General features: G+C 33.0%; 1 protein-coding gene across 2 annotated transcripts; it reads left to right on the forward strand.

Annotated features, from left to right (window-relative positions):
- Positions 1-1,363: 1,363 nt before the first annotated feature.
- Positions 1,364-27,937, forward strand: LOC107447600 (uncharacterized). Of its 2 annotated transcripts, XM_087157947.1 has the most exons (7): positions 1,364-1,487; positions 10,319-10,839; positions 14,803-14,855; positions 15,934-16,027; positions 19,948-20,126; positions 24,117-24,166; positions 27,671-27,937. In XM_087157947.1, the coding sequence occupies exons 2-5, from the start codon at positions 10,338-10,340 to the stop codon at positions 20,124-20,126; spliced, it is 828 nt and encodes a 275-aa protein (XP_087014073.1). In that variant the 5' UTR covers positions 1,364-1,487; positions 10,319-10,337; the 3' UTR covers positions 24,117-24,166; positions 27,671-27,937. The 2 variants fall into 2 exon arrangements, with proteins under 2 accessions (XP_087014073.1, XP_087014072.1); XM_087157946.1 differs by lacking the exon at positions 1,364-1,487 and having other exon boundaries at positions 10,134-10,839; positions 27,671-27,776.

The raw sequence follows: 27,937 nt of genomic DNA on the forward strand, positions 1-27,937 counted from the left end.
CAATCGCTACAATTATTAAAATGTAAAAATAAACAAAAATCCTACATCATTTTTCCGGGTAGTCAGAGCCCTCAAATCTCTACTGGATCGGTGCCCGATAAGAATGCACACCTCAATTATTTCGTGGTTACTTCTAACAAAATTTATCGCCAATCAAATTTCCGTCCACTTGTAGACTAGCTAGAGTACTGAAGTTTAAACTGAAGCATTGTGCTGAATATTAATTCAAGATTCAATAGTTTTATAATCGCTGCAATTATTATTAAACTGTAAAAGTGAATTTTTTTGTGACCATTTTTTTTTTCTTCTAATTTATCTGAATAAATTAAATAGTAAGAAAAATGAAATACATCGAAAATAATTTTATTTGGTATTTGAAAGTCAAGAAGAAGATCGCTGATGCACTGACCTATGCTGGTCAGGTGTCTACTAATACCATCGGCAACTGGCTGCTTATAAACAAGATAACGTGTCAATATTCTGGCTGGTTGACTAAGGTCGAGCTAAGTTTCTCAACATAAGTTACAAGTTATGTACACAAGTGGGCGACACACAACATATACACAAGTGAGCGACCTTTGTGCTAAAATACAAACTAAGGTAGACAACGTTAAAGAGCACAAAAATATTATTAAAAGCAGACAGCTGTTTCGGATGCTCAAAGGGCAACCTTCATCAGTGCAACAGAAAACAATGAGAGCTTTGCTTTTAATAATATTTTTGTGCTCTTTAACGTTGTCTACCTTAGTTTATAAGTTAGAATGCTAATTAAAGTGAAGTTAATTTAATACAACGATCTATCGCGCATTGAATTAGTTAAATAATTTTTTCTTGTCTACATCTTTTATTTTACTTAGATTTATTATTTGTTTATGTATTTTGTTTTAAGCGTGATTATTTTTATATTCTGTTTCTGGCAACTTCTTGGCATAATTAGTTTGCTTGTGTTCGTTATGTTACAGGGCTTCGTGCCTGTATTTGTGTTAAGAAATAAATCAAATCCTTCTTTGTGAAGGAATATGGAATGTGCCACTTAAGAAATTCTTATTTAACGGGCTAGGCTTACTTGAAATAGAATGGAAAGAACAATTGTTGACTTAAACAAATGTCCTGTTTCAACAGCCAATCAGGATCGATGCACACGCTGACTCACGTCATTTGCAAGTATCTAATTTGCGTTACTTCAGGATTAAAAAAAAAAAAAAAAGCTGCGGGCTAGGCTTGGTTACGCCTTATAGCTTTCATGCTCTCAGTACAAAAAAGTTTCACTTGAAATAGAAATTGCAGCTTATAACTCTAAATATTCTAAAAAATTAGAGTTAAGAGAGCTGTAATCAAGAAACATCAGTTACCATTTAACTCTCATCATTCAACATTTTGAAAGGATAAATAAATACTAATGGTGAAATAAAGTATTAGTAAACAACGTAGCTTTAAAAGAAAAATTCGTTAAGATTTTTTATCACGAGAAAATAGCTGAATTTACGGTAAATATTTTTAAAGTCTACTGTTACATTGATTGAAATTTAATCTATATTATTAAAGTTTTCAAATAAATAGTCAAAATTTAGATGACTAATCATACAGAAGGATCTTCATATTAGTTTACTGTATATCATTTAAAGTATTTTTAAAGTTATCCAACATTAGCATGATTATCATTAATTTTATCTACTTCCTAGTTTAAGTTTTAGGAAGGAAAAAAAAACAGAAGCTACAAATTATTTTACATTTATTGTGATGAAATAAAGTGTTTAATTAGTTAAATTATAATAAGGATTCAAATTATAAGGAACTATACAAGTAGTATCATTCATGCTTTAATTTTAAAAGGTACTTATCCATTTCGCCGGCGCAAGCAATAAAGTTGTCAATGAAAAGTGCTCATTTTAACCCTCTCTCTTCTCAGTTGTATGGGAATGTATTACTATATATTCTCTTTCCATAATATTTTTCTCATTTATTTGTCAAAAATATTTTCAAAAATTTCCACGACGCTCTCTTTAAGAACTATGTTTAGTGCAGTTATCGTTTCCTGACTTAAATTTTTCTTTTTTATCTTCTTGAAAATCATGACGAAACTAAAGTACTTCCTTCTCTTATGACTATCCACTCGCTAATGGTGAAAGCATGTGAAATGTTGCCATAGGTAGACCTTTCTGCTGTGCGCCACCTGTAGTTCACTGCGATCGCAAATCAATTAATAAAAAAAAAATTTTAAGATTGTTTTATTATGTCACAATATAGGAAAACAGAAGCAAAAGTGCACTCATTTTATATGTTTTGTTCTTAGCATTAATATATACGAGGTATCTGTTGCCCTATCTACAGATTTCAGTTTTTTTTCCTTTGCTCGTACTGTTTTTGAGATAGAAAACGGTACTCCACACTTTTTCACCAGATAAGGAAATGTATTTAATAGAGTATTACGACTTTATTATACAGTATACTCTCGATATCTCAAAGTTAAAGGGACGCTAAAAATTTTTCGAGGTACACTCATTTTATTTTATTTTATAACGGCCGTTGAACAGCCGACCCAATTTTGGGTTTACGACCACTGATGTTCAACCCCGTAGCCTTTTAATTCCGAACGCAATCCAGAAGACAAGGAAACTCTTGGATCGAGTATTATGAGAAATTTTACATTCGTGGAGGACTTCTTGATGGAACTAACCCGCAATTGCGTTACATGGAGAGGGAAACCATGAAAACCACCCACAGTTAGCCTGATGGCAAAGGGACTCTAACCCATGATGTGCCTACCACTGAGGATATTTTTACGTCAGCACTATGGTCGGTGCAAGCCGAGTGCGGAATTCGTATCGACCAGCCGTCGTTGGGATTCGAACCCGTTCACCTCATTGGAAGGCGAACGGTCTATCCCCTGAGCCACCGCGGCTCATTGATATGCGCATTACATAAATGCTGCATGGAAGGTGCACTTTCTCAAACATTGAATATATCCTGCTGCCTCAACCAATTTTCTTCCTGCGATGAAACAGCTGAAAGATGATTTCGTAAACATCTATTGGAGACAAGTCTAGTCACCATGGTGGCTAAGTTAATGGTCCATTTCGAAAGCATTTTCGTCCCCATCTGATTTTTGTTTCCTTTTAGTATATTTGCTTTTACCTTTCATTTTTGTCACGTGATTTTGAAGTAACCTGATAGTGTGATTGCTTAACAAACAAGAAGCATGATCTCTCAAATAAGAGAGAAGGGTGACTAGGTACGAAAATTAGGGGATTATCCATAAACTGAAAAATATTTGATAGACTTTGTATAGAGTTTGTTTTAAGTAACCATAAAACAACCCCTTAGTGGCATCGCAATTTGTAAGGGAATTTCGGGCCGCGAAGCTCAAATACTGTTTGAACGTTAGAGTTAGAAGTTAGTCAAAACGCTCTGCAAAATCTCTCTATTTTTCAAAAAAGTTACTTCCGTATGGTGGTATTTTTTTATTATTCCCTTGTGGTGGATTCACTTTTTGCATATTTTGCTCTAGATCTAGAATTATTTAAACGAATAAAACATTTTTTGCACATAGCTTAGAAAAATAAATAATTATTTTTCTAAGATAATTTCAAACAAACAATTGTTCTTTCAAATGTGTAGAAAGTGTTAATAATCTAAGCTTATCTTATTATTTAATTTAATAATCTGCGAAATTATTTTGAATTCATATTTTAATCACAATTAACTAATTATATTTAATTATTTATAATGTATCTATTTAAAAATAATTAATTAATACCTAAGTATTATAAGCTTAGTTAATTGATAATTATGCTTAGTTAAAAATTGAGAAATTATTTTAAACATAATTAATTGTCCTTAAGCATTAAATATACATTATTTCAAATTAGTAATTTTAAACAAAACATTCAAAACATGAATGAAATTGATAGCGCTGTTTATTGAAGAAAAAAAAAATCTAAAAATAAGATTTTTTCGTAGTTAAATTTTAGAAACTATTACACCGATTTCGTTCTAGTTGCTTATCTTATTTCTCAAAAATTTTCCAAATCGAAATTAAATTATAAAAAATAAAACATGTTTCGAAAAAAATATTAGTTGTACAAGTATCTACCACATTCAAGCATTTGCAAAACCAATTTTATATTTTAAATTTTTTTTTTCCTGGTTTGCCTAAATAATCCAAAGATACTCGTATGACTAAAAGTGAAATTAACTATAATGGATCAAAATTTACTCCGTGCTCCATTTTTCTAAATGACATCTTAGAATATTCGATACTTAGATTAAAATTTACTTGAGTGTGTCGCTTTTTTTCTTTCTTTTTTTGTGTTCAATAATTCATACTGTATGACTTACCAATGAAACACAATCTTGATATTCTATTCTTTATTATTCAAATAAAACAATAAAAAAATAATTCCTAAATGCATGCTGCGCAAATTTTTTTGAAAGTAAACTTTAATTCTAGCATAAAATTACCCTTATATCTTAAATTTACTTAAAAATACTGAAAGTATTACCGCCATTATAAAGCAATATTCATCTATGAACTCTACTTATAATTAAAAATTTGAATAAGAACCATAGTAAAATGAATTCAACTTCGTTGGGATAGAAAAATAAGCTTATGAATTCATGTATGTACACTTGCTATTATACTAAACTGCTGTTTGTAGAAAATGCAACACCATGAAAGAATCATCAGAATCAAATGAAATTTAATGCAGAAACGACTTGTACTGATACAAATAAATGATGAAATTTTCAAAACAAAAGAAACAAATTAAGCGTCCGAAATCAGTATTTGGTGCAGCCACCACGCGCTGCAATAAGTGCTGCTATACGACGTGGCATGGAGTCAAACAGATGTTGAATATCTGCTTGAGGAAGAGAATTCCATATCGCTTGTATGCGCAACCAAAGTTCGTCTTTGGAAACTGCAGGACGCGGATCACGAGTGAGACGCCGACCAACCATATCCCACACGTGCTCAATAGGCGACATATCCGGCGAATAAGCAGGCCAAGGAAGAAGTTGCATGCGTTGTGCTGAACAGAAGTCTCTAACAGTCCGCGCAACATGTGGGCGTGCATTATCCTGCTGAAAGATAGCTCCAGTGATGCCTTGAAGGAAAGGAACGACTTCGGGCTGTAGCACTTCACGGACGTATCTGTTGCTATTGAGATTACCCTCAATTCGTATCAAATTGGATCGTCCATGATACGAAATCGCACCCCAGACCATAACTCCGGGTGTTCGACCACTATGTCGTTCAATAATACACTCAGGAAGGCAGCGTTGACCGGCATAACGTCTAACACGAACACGGCCATCATGGGTCCACAAATTGAAGCGTGATTCATCTGAAAAGACAACTTGGTGCCAATCAGCTCGCCAGTCTCTGTGCTCAAGAGCCCACTGCCGACGCAGCCGTCGATGATCCGCCGTGAGGGGAATCCTGTATAATGGCACCCTTGCACGCAATCCACGGCGCAGCAGACGACGACGAATTGACGAAGCCGACAATTGTACACCTGTAGCAGTAGACCAATGTGCTGCCAGCTGCCTGGAGGAAGCTGTGCGATCATTCACCGCCATGCGGAGCAGGTGTCGATCATCGCGCTCTGACGTCACCTTCTGTCGTCCAGTGCCTGTTTTTCGAGTTGTTCGGTGCTCGTCGGTCCACTGCTTCCAAACTCGCATCACTGTGGAACTGTTCCGCTGCATACGAGCTGCTATTGCGCGATAGGAAAATCCTCCTTCTCGAAGGCCGATTATCCTCCCTCGTTCAAACTCCGTAAGTTGCTTGAATTTCTTATTCTTCCGTCGTGGAGGCATACTCAGGTCTCACTAAACGTTTGCCACTAACAAATAATCATAGACTATTTTCAACGTCCCGCTACAGCACTTTATTTATACGCTTTCAGCATCAATTCAGAGGGCGCTGCGCGCGCCACGCACGCGCGATGGCTCTGAAACTTTATTAATTTGCATAATATCCTATAATTGACATTTGCTGCGAATTTCATTAGATTCTGATGATTCCTTCATGGTGTTGCATTTTCTACAAACAGCAGTTTAATAAGTCAAACACTGCAGGCATAGTTTTTTTTTTTTTTTTATTTCTATACGTTTTTAATGTAAATATTGTTACTAAGCCAAAATTGTCATCATCAAATATTTTGTTGCCCATAATTTTCTTATTACCGAAATTAAGTGCAAAATTCAATTGCAAAATGCAATTACCCAAAATTCAAGTGCAATTATTTCACAGACACACTCACGTTTTTTTTAAAGATTAAACTCAATTTTTATTAAATTACTTATAATTATGATTATTTATTTGTAGATTATTTTGATTGTGGCTTATATAAAAATGGTTCGTATGGTTGGTACTTATCTGTTATTGGGGGCATGAGTAGGTGACTGCTTCTTCGAGATATGACCAACGCTAACATGGAACCAATAAGTTCAAATTTTAATACTGCGATAGATCATCAAAAAATATCGGCAGGGGTCGGTTTTTGCAAAATTGTGAAAAAAACTGTTCGCAATTTGTGAATATAAAATAAGCGTTAAGTCACATTCTTTCAACCAGGGTCCTGCTTTTGTGAATTTGTGCAAATAGAGTCCTGTCATTGCAAAAATTGCTAAAAACCTTTTCAAGAAGTTTTTACATTGTAAATAGATACAAGATTCTGCTAAACAATTGCTACTGCTAAATTAGAAATGCAACATACAAATATTTGGTATTTAGCGTATACTGCTCAACACAGAATATTCATTTCGGACGAATAATGGAAACAAAATCAGTCACATTTTTAATAATTTCAAGTGACATATTTTAAATGACACAACTTAAGTAATGTATCACTTTTAATGCGTTACGCATTAAGTGGACTTGAACAATTCTTAAATTTATAATATTTTATTTAAAAAATTGTCAGAAATTAATTTTTATTTACATAATATTCTATTGATTAATTTTATGGATAAATATAAATTGATCAATTATTTATTTACAAAAAACAATTATGATTTAATATTAATAAGAATGTCCACACGAGGTTTTTAAAAGTAGAAATATTTTCTTAGAATACAACATTTGGAATTTAAACTTAGAGAAACTTAGTTTGTCTCGAACCGTTTTTCTCCCCCCCCCCCCGCACCCGAGAAGGGTTTATTCGATTAATAAAGCAAAAATAAAGATAAACAAATTTGTGAAGGGTCCGATTAAGAGATACATTATTTTGTGAAGGGTCCGTTAACGAACCCAAATTTCTTATTAACAAATTCCTGATCCGTGTTTAACAATGTATCACGATATACTTTCACGATTTCTTTCTATGTTGGACAATATATTTGAACCCAAATTAAACTTATTACCTCTCACGATAACATCGTATTCAATAATTTAACCTCATAATATTTTGCGTTATCGTTGTATGTGTATAATATTTTGCGATATTTTTTTTATAATGTTGACGATAGGGGAGAGTGGGGTCAATTGTAACATTTTTTACTTAACTATTTTTAACTAACAAAAAATCAAATATATTATTAGTATTAATTGACAGACGAGTAAAGTAGACTATCCTCTACTAGAAAGAAAAATAAATACCTGATTTTAAATATTATTATATTAGTTATTAACAATTTTTGACAGTCGTGCAGTTGTTACAATTGTCCCCACTTACGGGGTCAATTGTAACAGTTCATAAATTCAACTAAAACATAGTTAATTATACATATTATCATAGTTGTGATATATTTTTCTATTGATCAAAATAGTAGTGATATTTTAGGAGTAAAAATAATAATGAGCAGAAACCTAAAGGGTTAAACTTTTAACTTTAAGGGGTTAAAAATTTTAATTTATGCTGTGAAAGGTGACAATATAAATGATATAGGAAACTATTGGTGATTCTTAAAGAGTTAAGTAATGGTTTGTAAACATAAGATTATTTATTTTCAGCTGTTACAATCGTCCCTTTCAACGTGAAGGTTTTTTGTTACAATTGTCCCCAAGACGCCATTTCAGCTTCATTTGTTAAAAACAATGCTAGTTAATTAATAAAACTAATTCTTTTTTATTGAAATGTTAATTAAGGTGTCGACTTACATATTCGGTTAATAATTTTTATTTGTTTATGCAAAATTACTTTGTTACAATATAATATTCTAATACCAAAAAAAAAATACTTACGTAGCGTGAAAATATCTTTTGTGATGTAACTCTTTCAAAAGTACATAAAAATGGTTGCCAGCAGGGGTGTACATGTAGATTTATTAAATACACCTTGTGCGCCACCTAGGAACTAAATCTAGAACCCGACACTCGAAATTTTTGCTCTGTTACAATCGTACCCTGTTACAATTGACCCCACTCTCCCCTACTGATCGTGATATTATCAAATTTGCTAATTGCAGTAATAAATAATAATCACGATATCATGTTCGATAAGTACTGTTATGATAAACAATCACAAATTTGCTATATATCTGTGTGTATTATGCAGTCTATGTAAACAAAACAAAAAAATGGCTTGTTCCTATGTGCTGATAAACATGGTTCCATGTTCCTTATAATTGACAAGTCCCCGTGGCAGAATTTTTTCGAGCTATCTGAGACAGAACCCTTTAGAACTAATGTCTTCTGCAAGATACTTTTAATACAAACATATTTTTTACAAATATGTGTTATTGAGCCGCGATGTCTCAGGAGATAGAGCGTTCGCCTTCCAATCCGGCGAACCGGGTTCGAATCCCAGTCGATATGAATTCCGCTTCCGGCTTGCACCGACCACAGTGCTGACGTGAAATATCCTTAGTGGTAGAGGGATCATGGGTTAGAGTCCCCTTGCCATCTGGCTTACCGTGGGAGGTTCTCGCTATCTTCCTCTCCATGTAACGCAAATGCGTGTTAGCTTCATCAAAAAGTCCTCCACGAAGGCAAATTTCTCCCAATACTAGATACATGTCTTTGTTCTGGATTGAGCCGCAAACTCAAATTTAGGTAGGCTGTGATTACCATCCGACGGCTATGAAGTAAAATAACCTGCAATGAGCCGTGGTAGCTCAGGGAATAGAGAGTTAGCCTTACAATGAGGTGAACCGAGAGCGAATCCCAGTGATAGCTGGTTGATACGAATTCCGCAGCCGGCTCGCACCGACCATAATGCTGACGTAAGACAGTGGTAGACGGATCATTGGCTGGAGTCTCCTTGCTGTCAGGCTAACCGTGGGAGGCTTTCTTGGTTTTCCTCCATGTAACGCAAATGCCGGTTATCTTCATCATAAAGTTCTCCATGAAGGCGAATTTCGCCTTATACTCGACCTAGGAGTTACCTTGTCTTCTGAATTGGGTTCAAAATGACAAGGCTACGGAGTTGAGCATTAGTAGTCGTAAACCCATAAAATTGGGTCGGCTGTTCAACGACGGTTATAAAATAAAATACTTGATCAAGGAGTCCCCTTATCTTCTGGATTGGGTTTAAAATTACAAGACTATATATATACGTTATTAATTTAAAAAAAGACAAAAGCGCTGTGTTTACAAAAATAAAAAAACGTAATATATTTTTTTTAATTGAACGTGTAGTATTTTTTTATTCTAAAATTATGGGAGATAATCGTGAATTTTGGGGGGGGGGAGGATCTCACAAATTACTTCCTTTTTCGCATTTTGTAAATAATCATTACAATGAAAAAAATAATTAAAAATCATGAAATCCGCAGAAATAATTGCCGTAAAAAAATCTACGACGAAATCCTGTAAATAGGATTCCTCAAATTCGTTTCGAGAGTAGGTTGTTGCAATAAATAATATCGTATAAAAAATATCGGATTTAAAAACTTAATTGGATGGAAAAATCAATAGCAATAACTGCCAAAAATTCGATAGAATTATTGCTTAGAAAAGTAAATACTCAAATGCACGATTCGAATTTTCCATATTGTTTGAAATATATCGGGATATTTAAAAACCACGTAAAAATCAATTTTAATAACTGCCAAAAATACAATTGGAAACATTACATCGATTTACGACTCTATCGGCGTAAATTAAGCGCATCAAAAAGTGATTATCTGAATGCATCATTCAAACATTAAGTGAAAAATTTCTGTTCAAAAGTGTTTTCTACAAGAAAAGAAGAATTTTTTGCTTTTCAAACGAAAATTCTTTCTGCAAGAACTGTGTAACGATCTGCGACAATGTCGACGTGTCTCTGCGATTCTGTAAAGGTGCAGATAAGTACCGAATGTTTTTGTTTTTCTTTTACATTGCATTCGATTTTTATTTATATTTTCCACTTATTATCTTTTTTTTCCATAGTAAGAAAACAAATTCGAGCATGACACCATGTTTAATGGTGTTTTTTCTGTTTCTGATTCTTCGATGCTCTTATAGCAAGCCGTATAGACCTCTTTATTACACGGAAACGTACGGTGCACCTAGGATTAGAATAGTCTATTTATATGATGATGATTATGATGATGATGAAAATTCAACTGCTGCCACAACACTAAAAAACAGACGTAAAACAACCACCATTGTTGGTTCTACAACAACAATTGCAGAATCAATGACAGAGAACGCAACCACAACTGTTGTACCAACTGTTCCCGAATCAACAACTACTGAGCGCATCACAACAACAACAATTGCAGAATCAACAACAACTGAGCGCATTACAACAACAACAATTGTAGCATCAACAACTACCACAACTGATGTACCGACTGTTGCTAATGTAACAGCACCTGAAAGCTCCACAACTGCGAAATCAACAAAAACAACTCGGTCTACAACAAAAGCGATGAGTTCGACTTCGAAGATTGCTTCTCAAGTAATAGGTAATTCTGATTGACGTATAGTGTTTGCTTACAATAATGAACCATCCGAAAATGGTGTCAAATTTTCTCAATATTTTCGTCCTCTTCCAGATCTTTGTCCTACTTCTCCATACCCCTAACCCCCTTATCACATGCCACACTAGACTATATAAACGAATGCCTACAGCTCTGAAGCAAAACCATGTTTCAAATGTTATTTTTAATTTCAACTAGTCCCGCAGTGGACTAATCGTTAATCCAGCAGATAGCAGAAGTCAAGCATCGCTGGCTGCGGTCAGTGTGCGGGTGGGTGACCACTTGGATCAGTCTGCGTAGGGACCGAGGGTGTGCTGTATCGGTCCTCGTTAAACTGTTCTACCTTAGAGTGCTCGACTTCGCGCGCAGGTCGTCAAGCTACCAAAACAGGGGAGCCATTCCCTCTGCAGAGGATCAAAATTGCGATGGCATGTCTTCGGATCATCCTCAGGGATGTTTTCCAGATCGTCGCCTATAGCCCGTTGTGCAGTTCTAGAGCGACGTAAACAAAGTACCTACCTCGTCTTAGCCTCATTCTCCTCCTTGTCACAATATCACAATCCCTGCCACCCCTTAACTCATTTATTGACTGCCCCTAAGCAACAGATATAGTAACTGGTGTTAACTGCAAGGGGAAAAAAATATAAAATTGAATCTTGGTTGAACTTTTCGTCTAATAATCTGTTTTTCGTGTACTAAGATTCAAAACCCATATATGCTGGCAAATTAATGTAGACAATACGTACAATTGTATTTTAAGGGCACTATTTCGTTTCGGCGCAACTGCCAAACTGTTAACGACGCTAATGATGCTTAATTAATTGTGATAATAGATAGTACTAGTATTCATTTGTAGTAGTACATTCATTAAAATAGGTATTTAATAAAAAATATAGCACCTAAATTTCAAGGCTAAAGAGTGAATAGAAGGGTTAGGTCAATCGTTTGAAGAGACTCGGACCTCTCCTAGCTTCTGATTGCAATCAGTGACGTCACGGCGGCCAGTGCAAAATAATGTGACAAAAAGAAAGAGATTTTGCTAAATCCTTTAAGTTAGAAATGCTAAAGCATTGAATGGAAACCGTATGGCGGTAATTTACTACGATTTTATTAAACATATGGGAATATATTGCTAACTGTTCCAAAGGGTGAACGATTTTCTGAAAGATTCGTCCTAAGATTATTCGAATATCATGCAATATCTGAATGTTATTTTTAGCATATAAAAAAAAAATTTTGCATTCACAAATTTAAAAAAAAAGACCTTTCTTAGGGCCAAATGCATGTTACATAAACGAAAATGAGACATTAATTTTGACAAGTTGTGGTCATATGAACAAAAATGTTTTAATATGATATATTTGCTCCTGCAATTAAAACTATCATGATATTATTGATAACATGCTATTAAAAATGAGTTTTCTTTAAAACGATATTTTTTTAACCCTAAAAAAAGCCACAAATAGAAGTCCACTGAATTAGGCGATTTTGATTGCTTTGTGCACTATTCAGAATGGCACTAAACCTTAAACATGTAAAAATTAAAATCTAAAAAATAAAAAAAACGTCTGTAAATTACTACAATAATATATCCAGGGCCCGCGCTAAGGATTTCAAAATATTAGCCAGTAAATTATCCAAATATCAAAAATATTCGCCCGTTTTCGCCCAATGCAATTGTTAACATTTTTTATGATTAATTTTTTCAACATAGAAGACTATTTTACGGCAGTTTGTTCCAGACTTATATTATTTGGACTCTAATTGGTTCCGTGGTGCTTTAACCGAAAATTACTGTAATCGAATAAAAAGTACTGGTTAGTTTGGAAAAATTCATATTGACGTAATTTTAATTTCCTTCCAATGGAAAAAATCATTCGCCAAAACACAATTTTATTCTCTAAAATTAGGATTTTATCGCATTTGGCGCTGTGGCGAATGCTTAACGGGGTCCTGTATACAGGGTGATTCTAAAAAGATGGGAAAAATTTTAGGAAGTGATAGTACACACCCAGACAAACAATTTTTATCAAAGAATGCATGGTCGAAAACAAAACGCAAAGGTGCTGGCGCATTTGGAAAGTTTTTTCATGCAAACGAGAAAGCTCCATTCCTATTGCGAGTTACTGCGCTACGTTATTTGTCGCCAAGCGTTCGGCCGCTGCAGGGAAAGTTTGCCTATCTTTTCTTCGCCGTTGTATCAGCATAGCCGCTGCCGGTCACTGTTTTGAACACTTATTGTAATCACATGCCATTAAATTTGCTTTTATAACTTAACTTCATCGTTCTTTGTGTGTTTTTGCCTCATATAAAAACATAAACTTTGACGCCCTCTAGCGGTTTTGGGTTTTGTTTTCGACCATGCATTCTTTGATAAAAATTGTTTGTCTGGGTGTGTACTATCACTTCCTAAAATTTTTCTCATCTTTTTAGAATCACCCTGTATTTATATATAAAATAAGTAATAACTATGTATACGCGTACAATACGTTGCGAAACTTCCGTAATTACCCCGAATTTACAGACTACATATTTTATTTTATTTTATAACTGCCGTTGAACAGCTGACGCAATTTTTGGGTTTACGACTACTAATGTTCAATGCCTTATCCTTGTAATTTTGAACTCAATCCAGAAGACAAGGGAGCATCTGGGTCAAGTATTGGGAGAAATTTGCCTCCGACTTTTTAATGGAAATAACCCGCATTTGCGCTATGTGGAGAAGAAGACTACAAGAACCTCTCATGGTTAGCCTGACGGCAGTAGGACTCTAACCCATGATCCGTCTACCACTGAGGATATTTCACGTCAGCTCTGTGGTAGGTTCTAGCCGGATGCGGAATTCGTATCTACCAACCATTGCCGAGATTCGAACTCGGTTCACCTCATTGGAAGGCTAACACTCTATTCTCTGAGCCATTGCGGCTCAGACTACATATTTGCAAGTTTGACTCTAAAAGTCTCTCAACAATATATACAAAATATATAATTCAACATTGCTGGGCGTTGACTTTAATTTAATTGTCGCAGATTGTCATGCTTATGCCATAAGTACGCCAGAGTAATAATTTATTTTTGTGTATTAGACACACATTTCAGCTGCAACAACAACAACAAAAGATTGAGTTTGCTCTTAAAGAGGTTGTGGTTTATAAATCAAAATTCTACTAAACGATCGTATTAAAATTTTCGTTAATGGTTATTTAAATTAAATTAGAATTTTCAAAGTGAAGAAAAATTCATAATACATGATTAAGACGTCTTTCAATCAATTAACTATTGGGCCCATATTTATCATTTGTGTGGGGAAAAAAACTTTCTGGCTTTCCGAAAAGAACGCAGTAAACCTGTTTTTTTCTTGTTTTCTTCAATTGATTTTCGGAGAGCCGTGATGGCTCAGGAGGTAGAGCGTTCGCCTTCCAATGAGGTGAACCGGGTTCGAATCTCAACGATGGCTGGTCGATACGAATTCCGCATCCGGCTTACACCGACCACAGTGCTGACGTGAAATATCCTCAGTCGTAGACGGATTATGGGTTGGAATTCCCTTGCCGTCAGGCTAACCGTGAGAGGTTTTCGTGGTCTTCCTCTCCATGTAACGCAAATGCGGGTCAGTTTCATCAAAACGTCCTCAACGAAGACAAATTTCTCCCAATATTTGATCCAGGAGTTCCCTCGTCTTCTGCATAGAATTCAAAATTACTAGGCTACGGATTTAAACATTAGTTGTCGTAAACCCAAAAATTAAATAGGCTGTTCAACGACGGTTGTAAAATAAAATAAAATTGATTTTCGAATCATCGGTCATTTCGAGAACACCTGGTAAAAAAAGTTATGTGTAAATGTTTAAAAAAAATCATTCATAGCAACATCATCAATTCGAATTTTTTCCTCAATCCACATATAATTTGTTCGGGTCTTAATTCAATTGTCTTTTTGTCTCTGCAGACTGCAGCAGTGGTGGAAAAAGTTGCCATGAATGTAGAAAGCTTTCGCCCCACGTAAGACAACAACATTTATATCTTTCAATTTTAGAAATATTTAATTGTTTATCTTAGTTGGTAACAAATAAAACTACAGTGGATCAACATTCATGCGGTAATCATTTATATTGTCTTCTCAATTGAATCTCAGTCTAAGCAATGTTAATATAGTTCGTTTTTATTTAATAGAAAAGGAAAACACAAATTATCGTTTGCTTATACGTCTTTTTCATTTAAACGATGTTACATTCTAATTCCAGCTCATTCTCAGTCTATGCAGCGTTAAAATAGCACATTTTCATATTGTGGAAAAAGAAATGATAAGTTATCGATCTACGTCTTTTTCGTTTAGACGCCGTTACATTGTAATCCCAGCTCATTCTCAGTCTATTCAATGTTAAAATCGTTCGTTTTTTTTTTGATAGAAAAGGAAAACACAAATTATCGTTTGCTTATACGTCTTTTTCATGTAAGCGATGTTACATTGAAATTACAGCTCATTCTCAGTCTATACAGCGTTAAAAGAGTACGTTTTTATTTGATAGAAAAGGAAAACATAAATTATCGCTTTTATTCTAAACTAAACGCTCTTTTTCACACTTTAAAATTCACATCCGGCCTTTTAATATAGTTTTGGCTTTAAGTTATGCATTAATTAGCATTTTTGATTTCTCCCTTTAATGGAATCGTGAGAAAGACTTTTTCCCTCGACCTATTTAACAGACCAATTATGATTACTCGGTTTTCCCTCTTTCCCTAAAACAAAACATTTTTATGGATTTATTTTTGTAAGATTTTCCCCAACTTTTATTGAGGAGTACTACGATTTTGTGTCATTTGGACATTCATTCTCTGATTAAGGTGGTTAAATAAAATTAATTTGCTCTTTTTAAAATCCTGTGCCTGTTTTTCCTGCTCTCACAACTGCCACCATAAGATATATTTACAATTTTTCTTTTCTTTATTTTTTTAAGAGCATTGAGCGAAAATGGACATTGTTTGAATAAGTTTTAGAAAATAGTTGAATTAACCGAAAAGTATCGAATTTTAAAATGACATTAAACCGGTTGCATTTAGTGTATTTTTTTCCTTCTAGTGTCACTACAATCATGGATCCAGTATTTGTTTCTATTCAAAATTTACTCATCAAAACGAAATCTATGAGTGTGCTGAGAGATGGTTTGCTATGGGTGAGATTATTTATTTATTTATTGAATTACAGTCGGATATCTATTAAATGAACTTCCATTTTGCGATTTTTTTTTCGAAGAACCAACAATATTTCGGAAATTTCTGCTTGAATTAACTTCCAAATAGCGAAGCGAATTTTCTATTTAACGAACTTTTCTGTGAGATCCATTTTTCCTAATTTCCCATAGTTGTTTCCTAGTTTCCCATTTTTTCTAATTTCCCAGTTGTTTCCTAGTTTCCCATTTTTCCTAATTTCCCATAGTTTTCCTAATAAGTTGTTAACGTATTTATTGTGGGTGAAGTGATTCTGAATTAATTTTTAAAGTCGCTCAACTTTAAAAGAAAGCAGTAAAATCCTTTTCCTTTTTTATTTGCATTTTAAACGAAAAACTCAGTTAAAGTTAACGGATTTTATAAGTAGCAATTAAACTTAATAACACATGTGATAATGTACGCTTAAAATTACTTTTATAATAAATGCAGCTATAATTTTATACCTAAATTTAGTTTTTTTTTTAAAGTTGAAAATGTATATAGCATGATAGTGTAACACTGGATAATGTTTTGCTCTATTCTTGCTTTCCATACAGATTTCTTCTATGGTTAAGATTTATAAAATAAATAGTAGATTACAAGAGAAAGGCGTCTCAATTGCTATTTTACTTATGTCTAATGTTTATTAATTTAAAACCTGTTTTGTGTTGTTTAAATATTTCAAAAGGGGATTTTTCTATTTAGCGAATTTTTCATATAACGAACTTATTATCTGGATTTAGTGACTTCTTTAAATAAAGGTCCGACTGTATATATGTTACAATGGTTGAATCGAATCTGAATACAGCATGGTTTATCGATGAAACATATCAATTTCCTCTACACTCACCCTTTCAGTTCAGTGGTCGTGTGAGCTGTATCTTGGCAGAAATGGCACTTTCTGTTGAATCATTATACCCAAAAGACTCATATGAGCTCTACTTCCGGCTGAATTTTACGCTTGAGCTTGAAAAAACACAGCATTCAATATTATTATACTTGTAGTGTTTTCAATGTTCCTTGTTCGTTCAATCTAACTTTCAGCGAAACAATAAACAACAAATAAATTCGGTAAACTCTACAAAGCTTGCTATCATGCTATCCAGAAAAATAACGAAGGGTACGATTTTACACAAATATAACCAAATAAGGGATAACACTCAAAACATAAACTCTTTACATAAAAAATTACAGAAAACTGTTACGAATGGTAAAATTACGCGTGCATTTAAACCCAAATCAGAATATGAAAACTTCCAAGAATATTAAGCATGTTCACGCATCGCCTCGTAAGCATAACATAAGCAGAAGGTTACACCGGAAGTTTTCTAAATTTCTTCCGATTTTGGGAAGCTTGTTATTGTTTATATTCAGTCCACCATCCATTATAAACATAGTAAACACTTGGTACCAATAATTAGTGGTCTTTCGTTCGAACTATCGTTTAACTAATGTTATTTTATACGTTTATAGTGAGCAGGTGAGAAATTTGAGGGAACTCAAATGTCCTTTTTGTGGGTTAAATGGCTGGGTCTAAGAATATATAATATTAATTGCATCAATTTAAAAAAAAACTAATATTTTAAGGATACTTTGGGAATGAGTAATTATCCCGTCGACCATTTTCGTACTTTGGGATTATCCCGTCAACCATTTTCGCCAAACCCGATATTATCGCTAAAAGATAGCCTCTGCGCGAATAACTTCTTATTTTATCATATTTACTGTATAATCCTTAACTACGATAGTTAGTTTTCCTCATCGAGTTGAAATATTCTTTTACTCCGCTGCAATATGATTCGAATTTGGGATTTGCCTAACACCGAAGAGAGCGCAGTGGCATATTTTCAAGAGTATGGAATCATTTCTTTTGAGAAAATGTGATGAAAAAACTCAGATTCGTACTTAAACGAATTTATGTGGCGGCGACTGCGCAAGGATAATGACTTGTTTGTTTGCGCTTTAAAAGCTATCAAGGATTTTTAGCCGCCGAAATGATTTGTAATAATATATATGCCTAGATTCAAAAATAATTCGATGTGAAATTATAAAAAAAAATCGAGTTTTTAACTTTGTTTTGATACTTTTTATTATACATTTTTATTAAATATTTTCACACTTAATTTTTTTTGTTATTATTATTTTATTATTATTATTTTATAAATTTAATGTGTTTAGAATGTTTATTTTGGATATTTCTTTTCAATATGATTCCGCTGAAGGATATGCGCGTTTTCTCGAGCGTTGATTGGTGGTCGGTATAATCCCAGAGAACAGGTCAACGGGATGCAGTGTAAAAAAAAAACTCTTTAAATCTTTAACCAGTATTTGGCGAAAAGTTTCTTATTATCCCAAAGTTTAGTTAAATGAAAGATCACTTTATTTTAGTTGCTGAAGTATGATCGAGAAATATTTCCACGGTGCAATTGACTGCACCAAAATTTGGTGAAAGACATAAAACTTTGACGGTGATTGTAAGCAGAACGATATTTGCTTACGACGCCATGTTTTCCTTGCAACTCGGTCTCGGTGTATCGGGACGACTCATTCCTGTTGTTTCAAGTATCAACTCATTTAAATATTGGGAGTACAAATTAGCTCGGTTCGTTTTTTTGTGGTCAAAAATGCATTTATTTCAGAACAAAATGAATGAACAGATTAATCAAAGTATTGTACATCGCTGGCTACTACTTTCTCCCACTTCTCAGGCAATTTTCGAATTCCATCTCGAAAAAATGTCTCGTCTTTTGAGGCGATCCAAGTTAAGAGTCAATTTTCAATTTCTGCGAAAGAAGTGAACCGGTGACCTGCCAAATCGTGCTGCATCCGTCGGAACAACCTGCAATCAGAAGGAGCAATGTCCGGCGAATACAGCGGGTGCGGTAAAATATCTCACTTGAGCCTTTCCAAATAATTTTTTACGACTTTTGCGATATGAGGCCGACCGTTATCATGCCGAAGAATAACTTTATCATGCCTTTTGCTCGTATTCCGGCCGTTTTTCTCGTAATGCACGACTCAAACGAATCAATTGTAGCCTATACCGATCGCCCGTAATGGTATCGCCAGGTTGTAGCAGCTCATAGTATACAACACCATTCTTGAAACGTTGAAACCATTCCTTAAATGATTTATCAGTTGGAGCATTGTCACCATCGACTTCTACAAGCATTCGATGAGCGCTTCAGCTGCACTTCCACATAAAGCAGAAACATTAAACCTCCCGCAAATGCTGCTTATGCCACAAAATTTGACATATTAAACAAAGTAAAAAACATGGTTTTTGTATGAAACTCAAAAGTGATATAAACTGAATATTATTGACAGATGTCTAACCTCTCTGAAACTGTCGAAACGAACAGTCACTATGAAACATTCATAACAGCCAGAGCCATCTTTTAAAAACGGATCGAACTAATTTGTACTCCCAATAGGTAAAGTTTTATTTGCATTAATTAGAGTTCATTTCTTTTATGCTGAATTTTTAATTTGGTTGCCTGTATAAAATGGTTAGAGGTATGCCATAAAATAACCTACTTCCGGTAAGTAGTTTTGTTGCGGTAAATAGCAACCTTGGCTTGCATTTAATAGATTTAAAAAATACATAATAATGGTGCAACCTGCCTCTGCTTTCATAAGAGAAAAAAAAGTATAAAAATCTGTATTTTCTTTCTTCAAAACACCTACTTTTGGTGCAAACTTCGACTGATATTTGGAACTAGTGAAAATACCAAAATATGGTAAAACTGAACTCCATTTTATGTTACCAGCAAATGAATACCGATTTTTGGTGCCACGTGGCTCGGAATTTTTAACAGTGTAATCCCGAAGTACAGGTTGACGTCATAATCCCAAAGTACCATTCTAAGCATATCTTCTGTTCCAGATCCCTTTATGTCATTTTACGTGGCTACCTTCTTCGTCCTTCTCTTCTCTTTCGGGTTCGGCCTCTATTTCGGTTGCCTCTACTATTTGAATGTATTTGTGGTTCCGGCCATTCCACGTCGAGAAGTGGACTCACTTCGAAATCACGTGGACTTGATCAGAGAAAGACGCAGAACGTAGGTAAGTCACTTATTTCTTTCATTCACTCTCATATACAATGAATGACACAATAATTAAATTTATTACTGTCATTTGTAATTAAGTTTTATTTTTAATAGACATAAATGAAGATAAAACAAAGGAAAATTACAGACATAGGAAAAAAATATGGAAAGAAAAATAATAATAATAAAATAACAGAGAACTGGGGGAAAAAAAGGATAAATTTTTTTTAAAAAATCCGAAAAATAAAAGATATAATCTTTTCATCACCCCATACGATTATATCCGCCAAAAAATAGTGCTTTATCGTCGAATTTATATTATATATCATGAAATTTAACCAATTGATACAATCTCTAATAGATCAATTCAAATCTCTAACAAAAAGATCAAAATTAAGACATAGGATCAAAAAGAAAATACAAAATAATAAATATTTTTTTCGTGGAAATATATTTAGATAAACTAGTGGAATAAAATTAATTAAAATTTTAATTAAAAAAAACCTGCTTTAGTTTGTTAATTACGAGGCAAAACTTCAGTTTAAAGCTAGAGTTACTTTCTGGCTAAAAATATTGACTGAAGTTTAAAATTGAAAACTATTTTAAATATTTAAAAAGTTTTTTGAAAAATCGCCAATTTGGCGAGATTAATTATTTAAGATAAAAATCATTAAAATCAAGGAATAAATTTTCTTTTTTACATATTTTTATGGGTCATAGATAGAGTAATTTTTCAAATAATAAAAAATCCGAAACGTTTTTACTTCGCAATTTTGCTATCAATTTTACGTCTAATTTATTGACATTTTGCCCGTCTTTGTGATCAGCACTGGTTCGAGATTAAAATTGGAAGTTATGAATAACTGTTACCAATAATTCCAAACATTGCTCATTATTCATACAACGATAAGAGTCTCCTTAAAACAGCATTAACTGGAGGAGACTCGATAGCTGCTTCGATTTTTATCTAATCCGTTTGATATTAAAAAAAAATTTAAAAGAATTACTTTTTTAAAAATTTTATTTCAGAACGTCGAGTAAGAAATTTAATAATTTCGTACAAATTATGTAGTTTGTCATTTAAAATTACATAATTTGAAATGATGAAAAATTTTGCTTATCTAACCATTCAAAATTCGTTTTTAAAAAAATAAGATCAAAGGAAAATGCAAAATAGTAAAAAAAAATTTCGTAGAAATTTATTTAAATAAACTTGTTTTATTATTTTGTGCAAAAAAAAGGATTGTTTTGAAAAGTTCAAATATGGTGAAATACGCCGATATGGTGAATACTCCACATCAGAGGGGCCCCTAAATCGAATAGAAGGTTTATTTTAGGTTTCCTTCTTTAATGAACTTTTTTTAAACAAAATATCAGTACAGTGCAAAATCCGTCTGTTTTATGTTAGCTTCTTCATTAATCTATCGTATGAACACAATAAATCTATATTTCGTAAATGCATGGCTTTCTAATGCGGAATTCAGCTAAATTTTCGCAATTGCGATGGACAAATTTGGCCAACCAAAAGCCTTGTCTTTACATATCGCAAAATGTGATAGGTTAACAAAAATGCAGGCTTCTGATTAGCTTAATTGAGTAATCGTCATTGCGAAAACTTAGCCGAATTCTGCCCTAATGTCAGCAAGGATATGAATCTTTCGCTGCTATATGACAAAGTTAACAATCAGAAAACTGCATTCGGTATGATGGACATAGAAATGTCAGAAAATCAATAAAATGGACATAACTGTATTTCGTTAGACCATTAGAGGGAGGGGGACATTTATAGCTATTTTAGGTCCCAGTCAATTGTCTTGTTATATATCTATAATGAGGTGAAAAATTTAAATACCTCCATTAAGTTCGGTTCTTCATTACTGAAATAGTAAATCAGAGGGGGAGGGGGTGCCCAAAGAAATTTGTGCCCCGGGCCCCAATCAGGCTAAGTAGGGCCCTGAACAGAGTATAGGTTGGTCCATTAAAATGACAAAAAAATTGTTTCACTTCTGAAGTTACCTAAGATAATCTGCAAACTACTTAGATAACCCGCGCATTTTAACTACTAAACACTCGTTCATGTGAACGTTAAGTGATAAGATCTCGATAAGATCTGCCTGAAAAGGCTAAAAAAGTAACTATTTTCAGGAATAGGCGACTATTAGGAGACTTTTATGTTTCTTTATGTCCATTTTTGTCTTTGGGATTTTGCATTTTTTGAAGATTAATTTCAATGGGACTTATGTCATTTTGCGATCGTTGTGCATTTTATTTCGTCGGAAATAATTGTCTGGTTTCTTGTAAGTTATTTTCAGCGAGACTTTTGCAGTGATCGTTTCGTTCTGCATTATTTCATACCATTTTTTTTTTCTGTCTGGGTTTAACGATTCTTGTCAATTATTTTTAGTAGACTTATTGTTACTTTGCGATTGCTGCACAATCGCTGTTATCTTAAATTTTCGTTCTGAACTCAATAGCTCAAATCACTGATTTTTTTCAATTATTGTTTTTTATTTTAAGCGATACAATTTAATAGGGTTACTTTGTATTTAACTTTGCTATAAAAAGTTAGTTTTTTTAAATTTATTAAATCTAGTTAAGTATAATAATTTGGTTGTTTTTCAACCAATAAATGCTCAGTTGTTTTTAATTATAAAAAAATTAAAACAAAGCTTACCTTTATTTAATTTGCTTTTATTTTTGAGAAAATGAAAACAAAGTTTTAAAAAAATTTGACTATTAGTTAAAACAATTTTTTTTAATTAAATAAAAAGTTTAGTATTGTTTTGACATTTTTAATAATTTAACATTAGTACTTAAAGTATTTTTTTTAAATTTTTATTAAAATTCTTTCAATACTTGTTTGTTTTATAATTTGTTCGATAGTCAGTATCATTTTTAAGCAAATAAATCTTAAAACGATTTTATTTTCAAAAATGAAAATAATAATAAATAAGTAAAAATATTTTTACAATTATTAAGTACAAAATTTGACCATTAGTTAATACTACTTTTTATTATTTTAAATAAGTAAATAAAAAAGGGTCTAATGATGTTTCAAAAGCATGTTTTTTTTCAACAAATAGAGAAGAAAAAAAATTTCTAGAGTGAACAGTTCTTTGGTTTGTTTTCCTCTTTCGTTTTTTTTTTCTTCTTTTAATTTTTAATGCATGTACGTAAAATAATTTGTTACGGTATTATTATTTTTAAACCAATAAATCTTAAATCATTTTTAATTTAAGAAAAATGAAATAAAGCTTGGGTTTGCTTTTACTTTGACATCTTTATTAATTTAATTGAAGAAATTAAGAAAGGATATTGATGTCATAGTAGAATATGTTTAGAATTAATATTTTCCTTTGTACTAGATTTATTCCTTTTTATTTATTTTTGATTGATCAAAAGATTTCCCATAGGTAATTTTTGAACATATGCTAAATTGCGATGCATCACTATATCGTGATGTCTAACTGACGATGTATCATGATTTAAAATTTCTGACATCACTCAGTCCTAATAATAGTATTTGACAATTAAGCTATAATTTTAGTTATTTGGCTACTACTTTTGATAAATTTTTGTTCCTGTTCAGGCAACTATTTTCATAGTTTTAGGCAACTATTTTCATGCTTGAGGCTACTAAAAGCAACTATTTTTGTTCATTTTTTACTGTAGCAATCCTGCATAGAATACTTTTGGGACGAATTAGAGGGCAGATTACGTAGCCAGGTCAAATAGACTCTCCTCACTGCAAGCACTCACTTCAACTGTGATGGAAGTCAATTCCTATTAAAAACTGTTGGAAAGTCTTCCCAGACGTGTGCAGGTTGCAATTGGATAATGTGACCAGATAGTATATTTAGGGCGGTGACTTCGAATCACCCTGTTGACATTTGTGTGTGTGTGTGTGTGTGTGTGCGTGCGTGCGTGCGTGCGTGCGTGCGTGCGTGCGTGTGTGTGTGTAATTTCGTGGTGATATACTGACATTCGATTTGTTTCCCTGTTACAGGCAGCAGGAAATTGTGGAACGAATTTTTCGAAATTTCACTTTTAAACAAGGTAAACCCTTTTTCTATTCACTGTTTTTGAAAATATTCTATTTCGCATTCATACATTTTAATTTTTAATGCATCGCTTTAATACAACGGAGTGTTATAATAAATTGTGGTGTGAACCCAACTTTAAGGTTTGCATAGAAAATATTTAACCCGAAAAGTGATAAATGTTAAGTATTTTGTGCATTATATTTTTTATTTGTCACTTTAAAAAAAAATTGATTTCTATACACAGATTATAATTTTGAATGCAATAAAAACCCACGCTGGCTGTGTTTTTCACTTTAAGTTCTACTGTTAGTCACAAATTAACTGATAAGAACGAAATTAAGATAACTTAAGATACGCAATTAACAATAGAACGACTGGTCATTTTGACCGAAAATCAACTTTCAGTGACGCTAAGTCCTGAAATAATTATACCAGCTTACTTGATCTTCGTGACTTTTACCAACTTTTTTGAGATCTTCAAAATCATTTAAGTGAAATGTTATTAGAATATATTTACTAGCGTTTGAAATGGCCATTGACCTAGAACGACCATTGCGGTCAAAATGACCGTTATAGAGATTGAATGTATTACTTGGAAGTTGTACGCTGTTTCTCCCTCATTGCTTATCCTTCTTTTATTCGAGTACGCTCCTGGCAACATCGATATTGCTTAAGTTTTTTTCCCCTACAATTCTCTCCTACTCGCTGTTGCTCGCCAAGCCCTCGTTATTGCTTACATAATTGTCGAATTTTTAGATTCAGATCGTTTCGAAATATGAGCTAGCAATCGGATTATAAGTGACTAATTTGTTCTACGATTCGATAAAATGTTAAATGCTTGTGAAAATTAATTTGTATTCTATAGCCGGGGGAAAACTAATAAAATTTAATTAGCAGCTCTAGCCATTTACATGTAAAAAAATTGTTTTGTACAACGGTTAATTAGACAACGAAATTCGTATTAAATTTGTGGCCAAATATTTTTGGTACAGCTATCGAGGAAAAGGCAATTATAGAAGTAGATTGAAAAACATACCATGACATGAATAATAAATATGCTTCTTTGTAAGAAGGAAATATACCAACGTACATTTTTTTTACATCCAAAAATCTTGTTTACTCGTTATAGGTGAAAGGAATTTCAATAGTTGTTACAATACCGTTAAGTTGTAAAGAAATCCCACCAATTATCAGAAGTGCAGCTTCCTTGCAAAATATTCCATAACAAGGATTAAAAAACTATTACAATGTAAACTAACAATACTATACGTAACTAAGAAACTGTTTATAATCCTATAACAGGATTAAAAAACTATTACGATACAGCAATGTAAACTAGGAAAAAAATGTCTGCATTTTGAGTACTATTCGTAACTAGGGAACTGTTTATACTCCTAAAAATATCCCTGAAAAAGTAAGTATTTTCGCATGTGTGTGTTCCATAAATAAGTCGAATGTTAACGATGCCAGCTTTTTTTAGAATGTGGCCAATTTTAGTTTTGCCTACTTTAATTTTGCTTACATTACCAATTTTCCTGATTATTTTTTAAGCGAAGCTCTTCATAAGTTTCTCGAAAATCTCTTATTCTGAGGCTTTGTCAACGAATTGAGAATGTAATTTTTTTTCAACAATGAAACTGCCAGCTTGCTGAATACTGAATTAATTAAACCATGTTTTTATTTAAGTTGAGCTAAAATATCAGCATCTTAAACAATACAATCATGCGAATTTTGCTACAGCTTTTAACAAGCTGTTAATTTGAACCATGTTCCCATTTAAGTTGTATTTATAATATCGGTATCTTACTAAACCATAACATCATCAAAATCCACCAAATAGACAGTATTTTTTATTTTATGAAATATTATAGAGCAAACTTACGTAATACTTTAACGAGCTCTGAGATATACCCCCAATTAATAAAAGCGCATACAATAACGAACGTTTCCTTGTTTGCGAGAGAATTTCCTTTGTAACAAGCATTAAATTTTAACTAGCTATTTCTTATTTTGCAATTAATTTTATTTTAAATGCGACGTCATGTTTATCGCTTCAAATGATAAATCTCAAGACAAGGCAGAAGAGGAGAAAACGTTCCAATTTAGTTACATTCTTCCTAATTATGACGCAGTATTCTATGTTGGAATTTGGGAGACATTCGAATCGATTGGCGATTTCTGGTTTGGACTTGCATTCTTTGTTTTGTTGATTTATTGTGTTCCTTGCCAGAAGACTTATTCGGGCAATCATCCTTTTTTTTTTTGCTTCCCTGATTGAAGAGTTTTTATTTATTTGTTTGTTTTACATCGAGGGGGTTTGCTTTGCATTTTCTTATCATTAGAATCCATCAGGCACCTTAATTGCAATAACACGTAAAAGGAGACAACACTACATCGACCTTAATTATAAAAACATAAATATAGTTTTTAAACCAAGAGATAGGAATACAATAATTTGAATTCAAATTTGAGATTAAGAAGCAATGTATAAGTTACAGCCAAAGCTAGGTAATAGGCACGTTATCTAGTTAGTCTGTAGATTAGTTAGGGTGATCTATTAAAGTCCGGGATCAGGAGTTTTCTGCAATTTTCTAAGGTAATGTGCGAATGGAAATTCTCCGTACCTTTCAAGTTTAAATTTTAATTATATAACAATTTTCTTAATTGTAATAATGTTTTAAACTGCGTGATTATTCGTATTATGGTTTGTAAAATGATTAATTTTATCAAGTATTGCATTAATTACAGTAGCTTGATTTTTTAAGTAACGAAAAATAAATAACCAACATCATCTTAATTTAAGCATACAGAAACGTCGCTGTTGCTTCATTAAAATTATTATTTTCACTTAAGTGTGTCTAGTACAAAATGTAAGGATTATCTAAGTAGTTTGCAGATTGCCTAAGTCAGTTGAGAAATCGAAAAAATGTTGGCACTTTAACAATCACTGTAGACTGTGGAGTATAGTTTGTTCACCAAGAGTTGGCACTTGGCTCCACCTCCTTTGACGTAGAGTTCATTACAGAAGGAAGAGAAACATCTCCGCGCTTGAAATTGGGACAGCCCTTCATGAGCGCCAAGCACAAACATTGGATTCTTTTTTAATCATTTACTTCGCTTTATTATCTGCTATTACATTTTTCGTTACTTTAGCTAATTAAATATATTTTTAATTTAAAAACTGCTGTCTTCCCTGCAAACTGTCTCAAAAAAAGACAAACTATTCACTCAAAAGAGAGAAATATCATCAAATTTATAAAATAATTTAATGTTAAAAAAAATGCCCATAAAGTTTGTAAAATAAATATTTTTGCCATACGGTCGCCAAATAGCAACCTTGTTCAGGATTGTTCACATCCTTCTCCCAAAAAATAGCGAAATAGTATCGTCGCATGCCACGTTATGAAGGCGGTGCCAAGTGCCAACTCCTGGTGAGCGAGCTATAACTGATTTGTAAGTTTTAACGGTAATGTTATATTTTTGATGAATGCGACATTTACTCAAGTTTGAATTTCAGATGACATGGAAAAAAAAGCTTTGTTAGAAAGCAGTGAGGATGCAATGGATGAAATCTATTGAGAATTTCAAAACTACACCACTGGTCCCCCCCCCAAGTCTTTTCCCTCACCTATATGTCTTTCATTGTTTCAATGACTAATTGAACTTTTTCATTCGAAGAAAATTTTTAGAGATGGACTTTTTAAAATAGCATTTTTCGATGAATCGGAATTTAGCGATTTTCATTTCTAAATTTCTGAGAAATAAATTCGTTTTTTATGCGTGT

The sequence above is a fragment of the Parasteatoda tepidariorum genome, chromosome 2, assembly GCF_982258835.1.
Source record: "Parasteatoda tepidariorum strain Cologne lab strain chromosome 2, Ptep-v5.0, whole genome shotgun sequence".
Taxonomy (NCBI): Eukaryota; Metazoa; Arthropoda; class Arachnida; order Araneae; family Theridiidae; genus Parasteatoda; species Parasteatoda tepidariorum.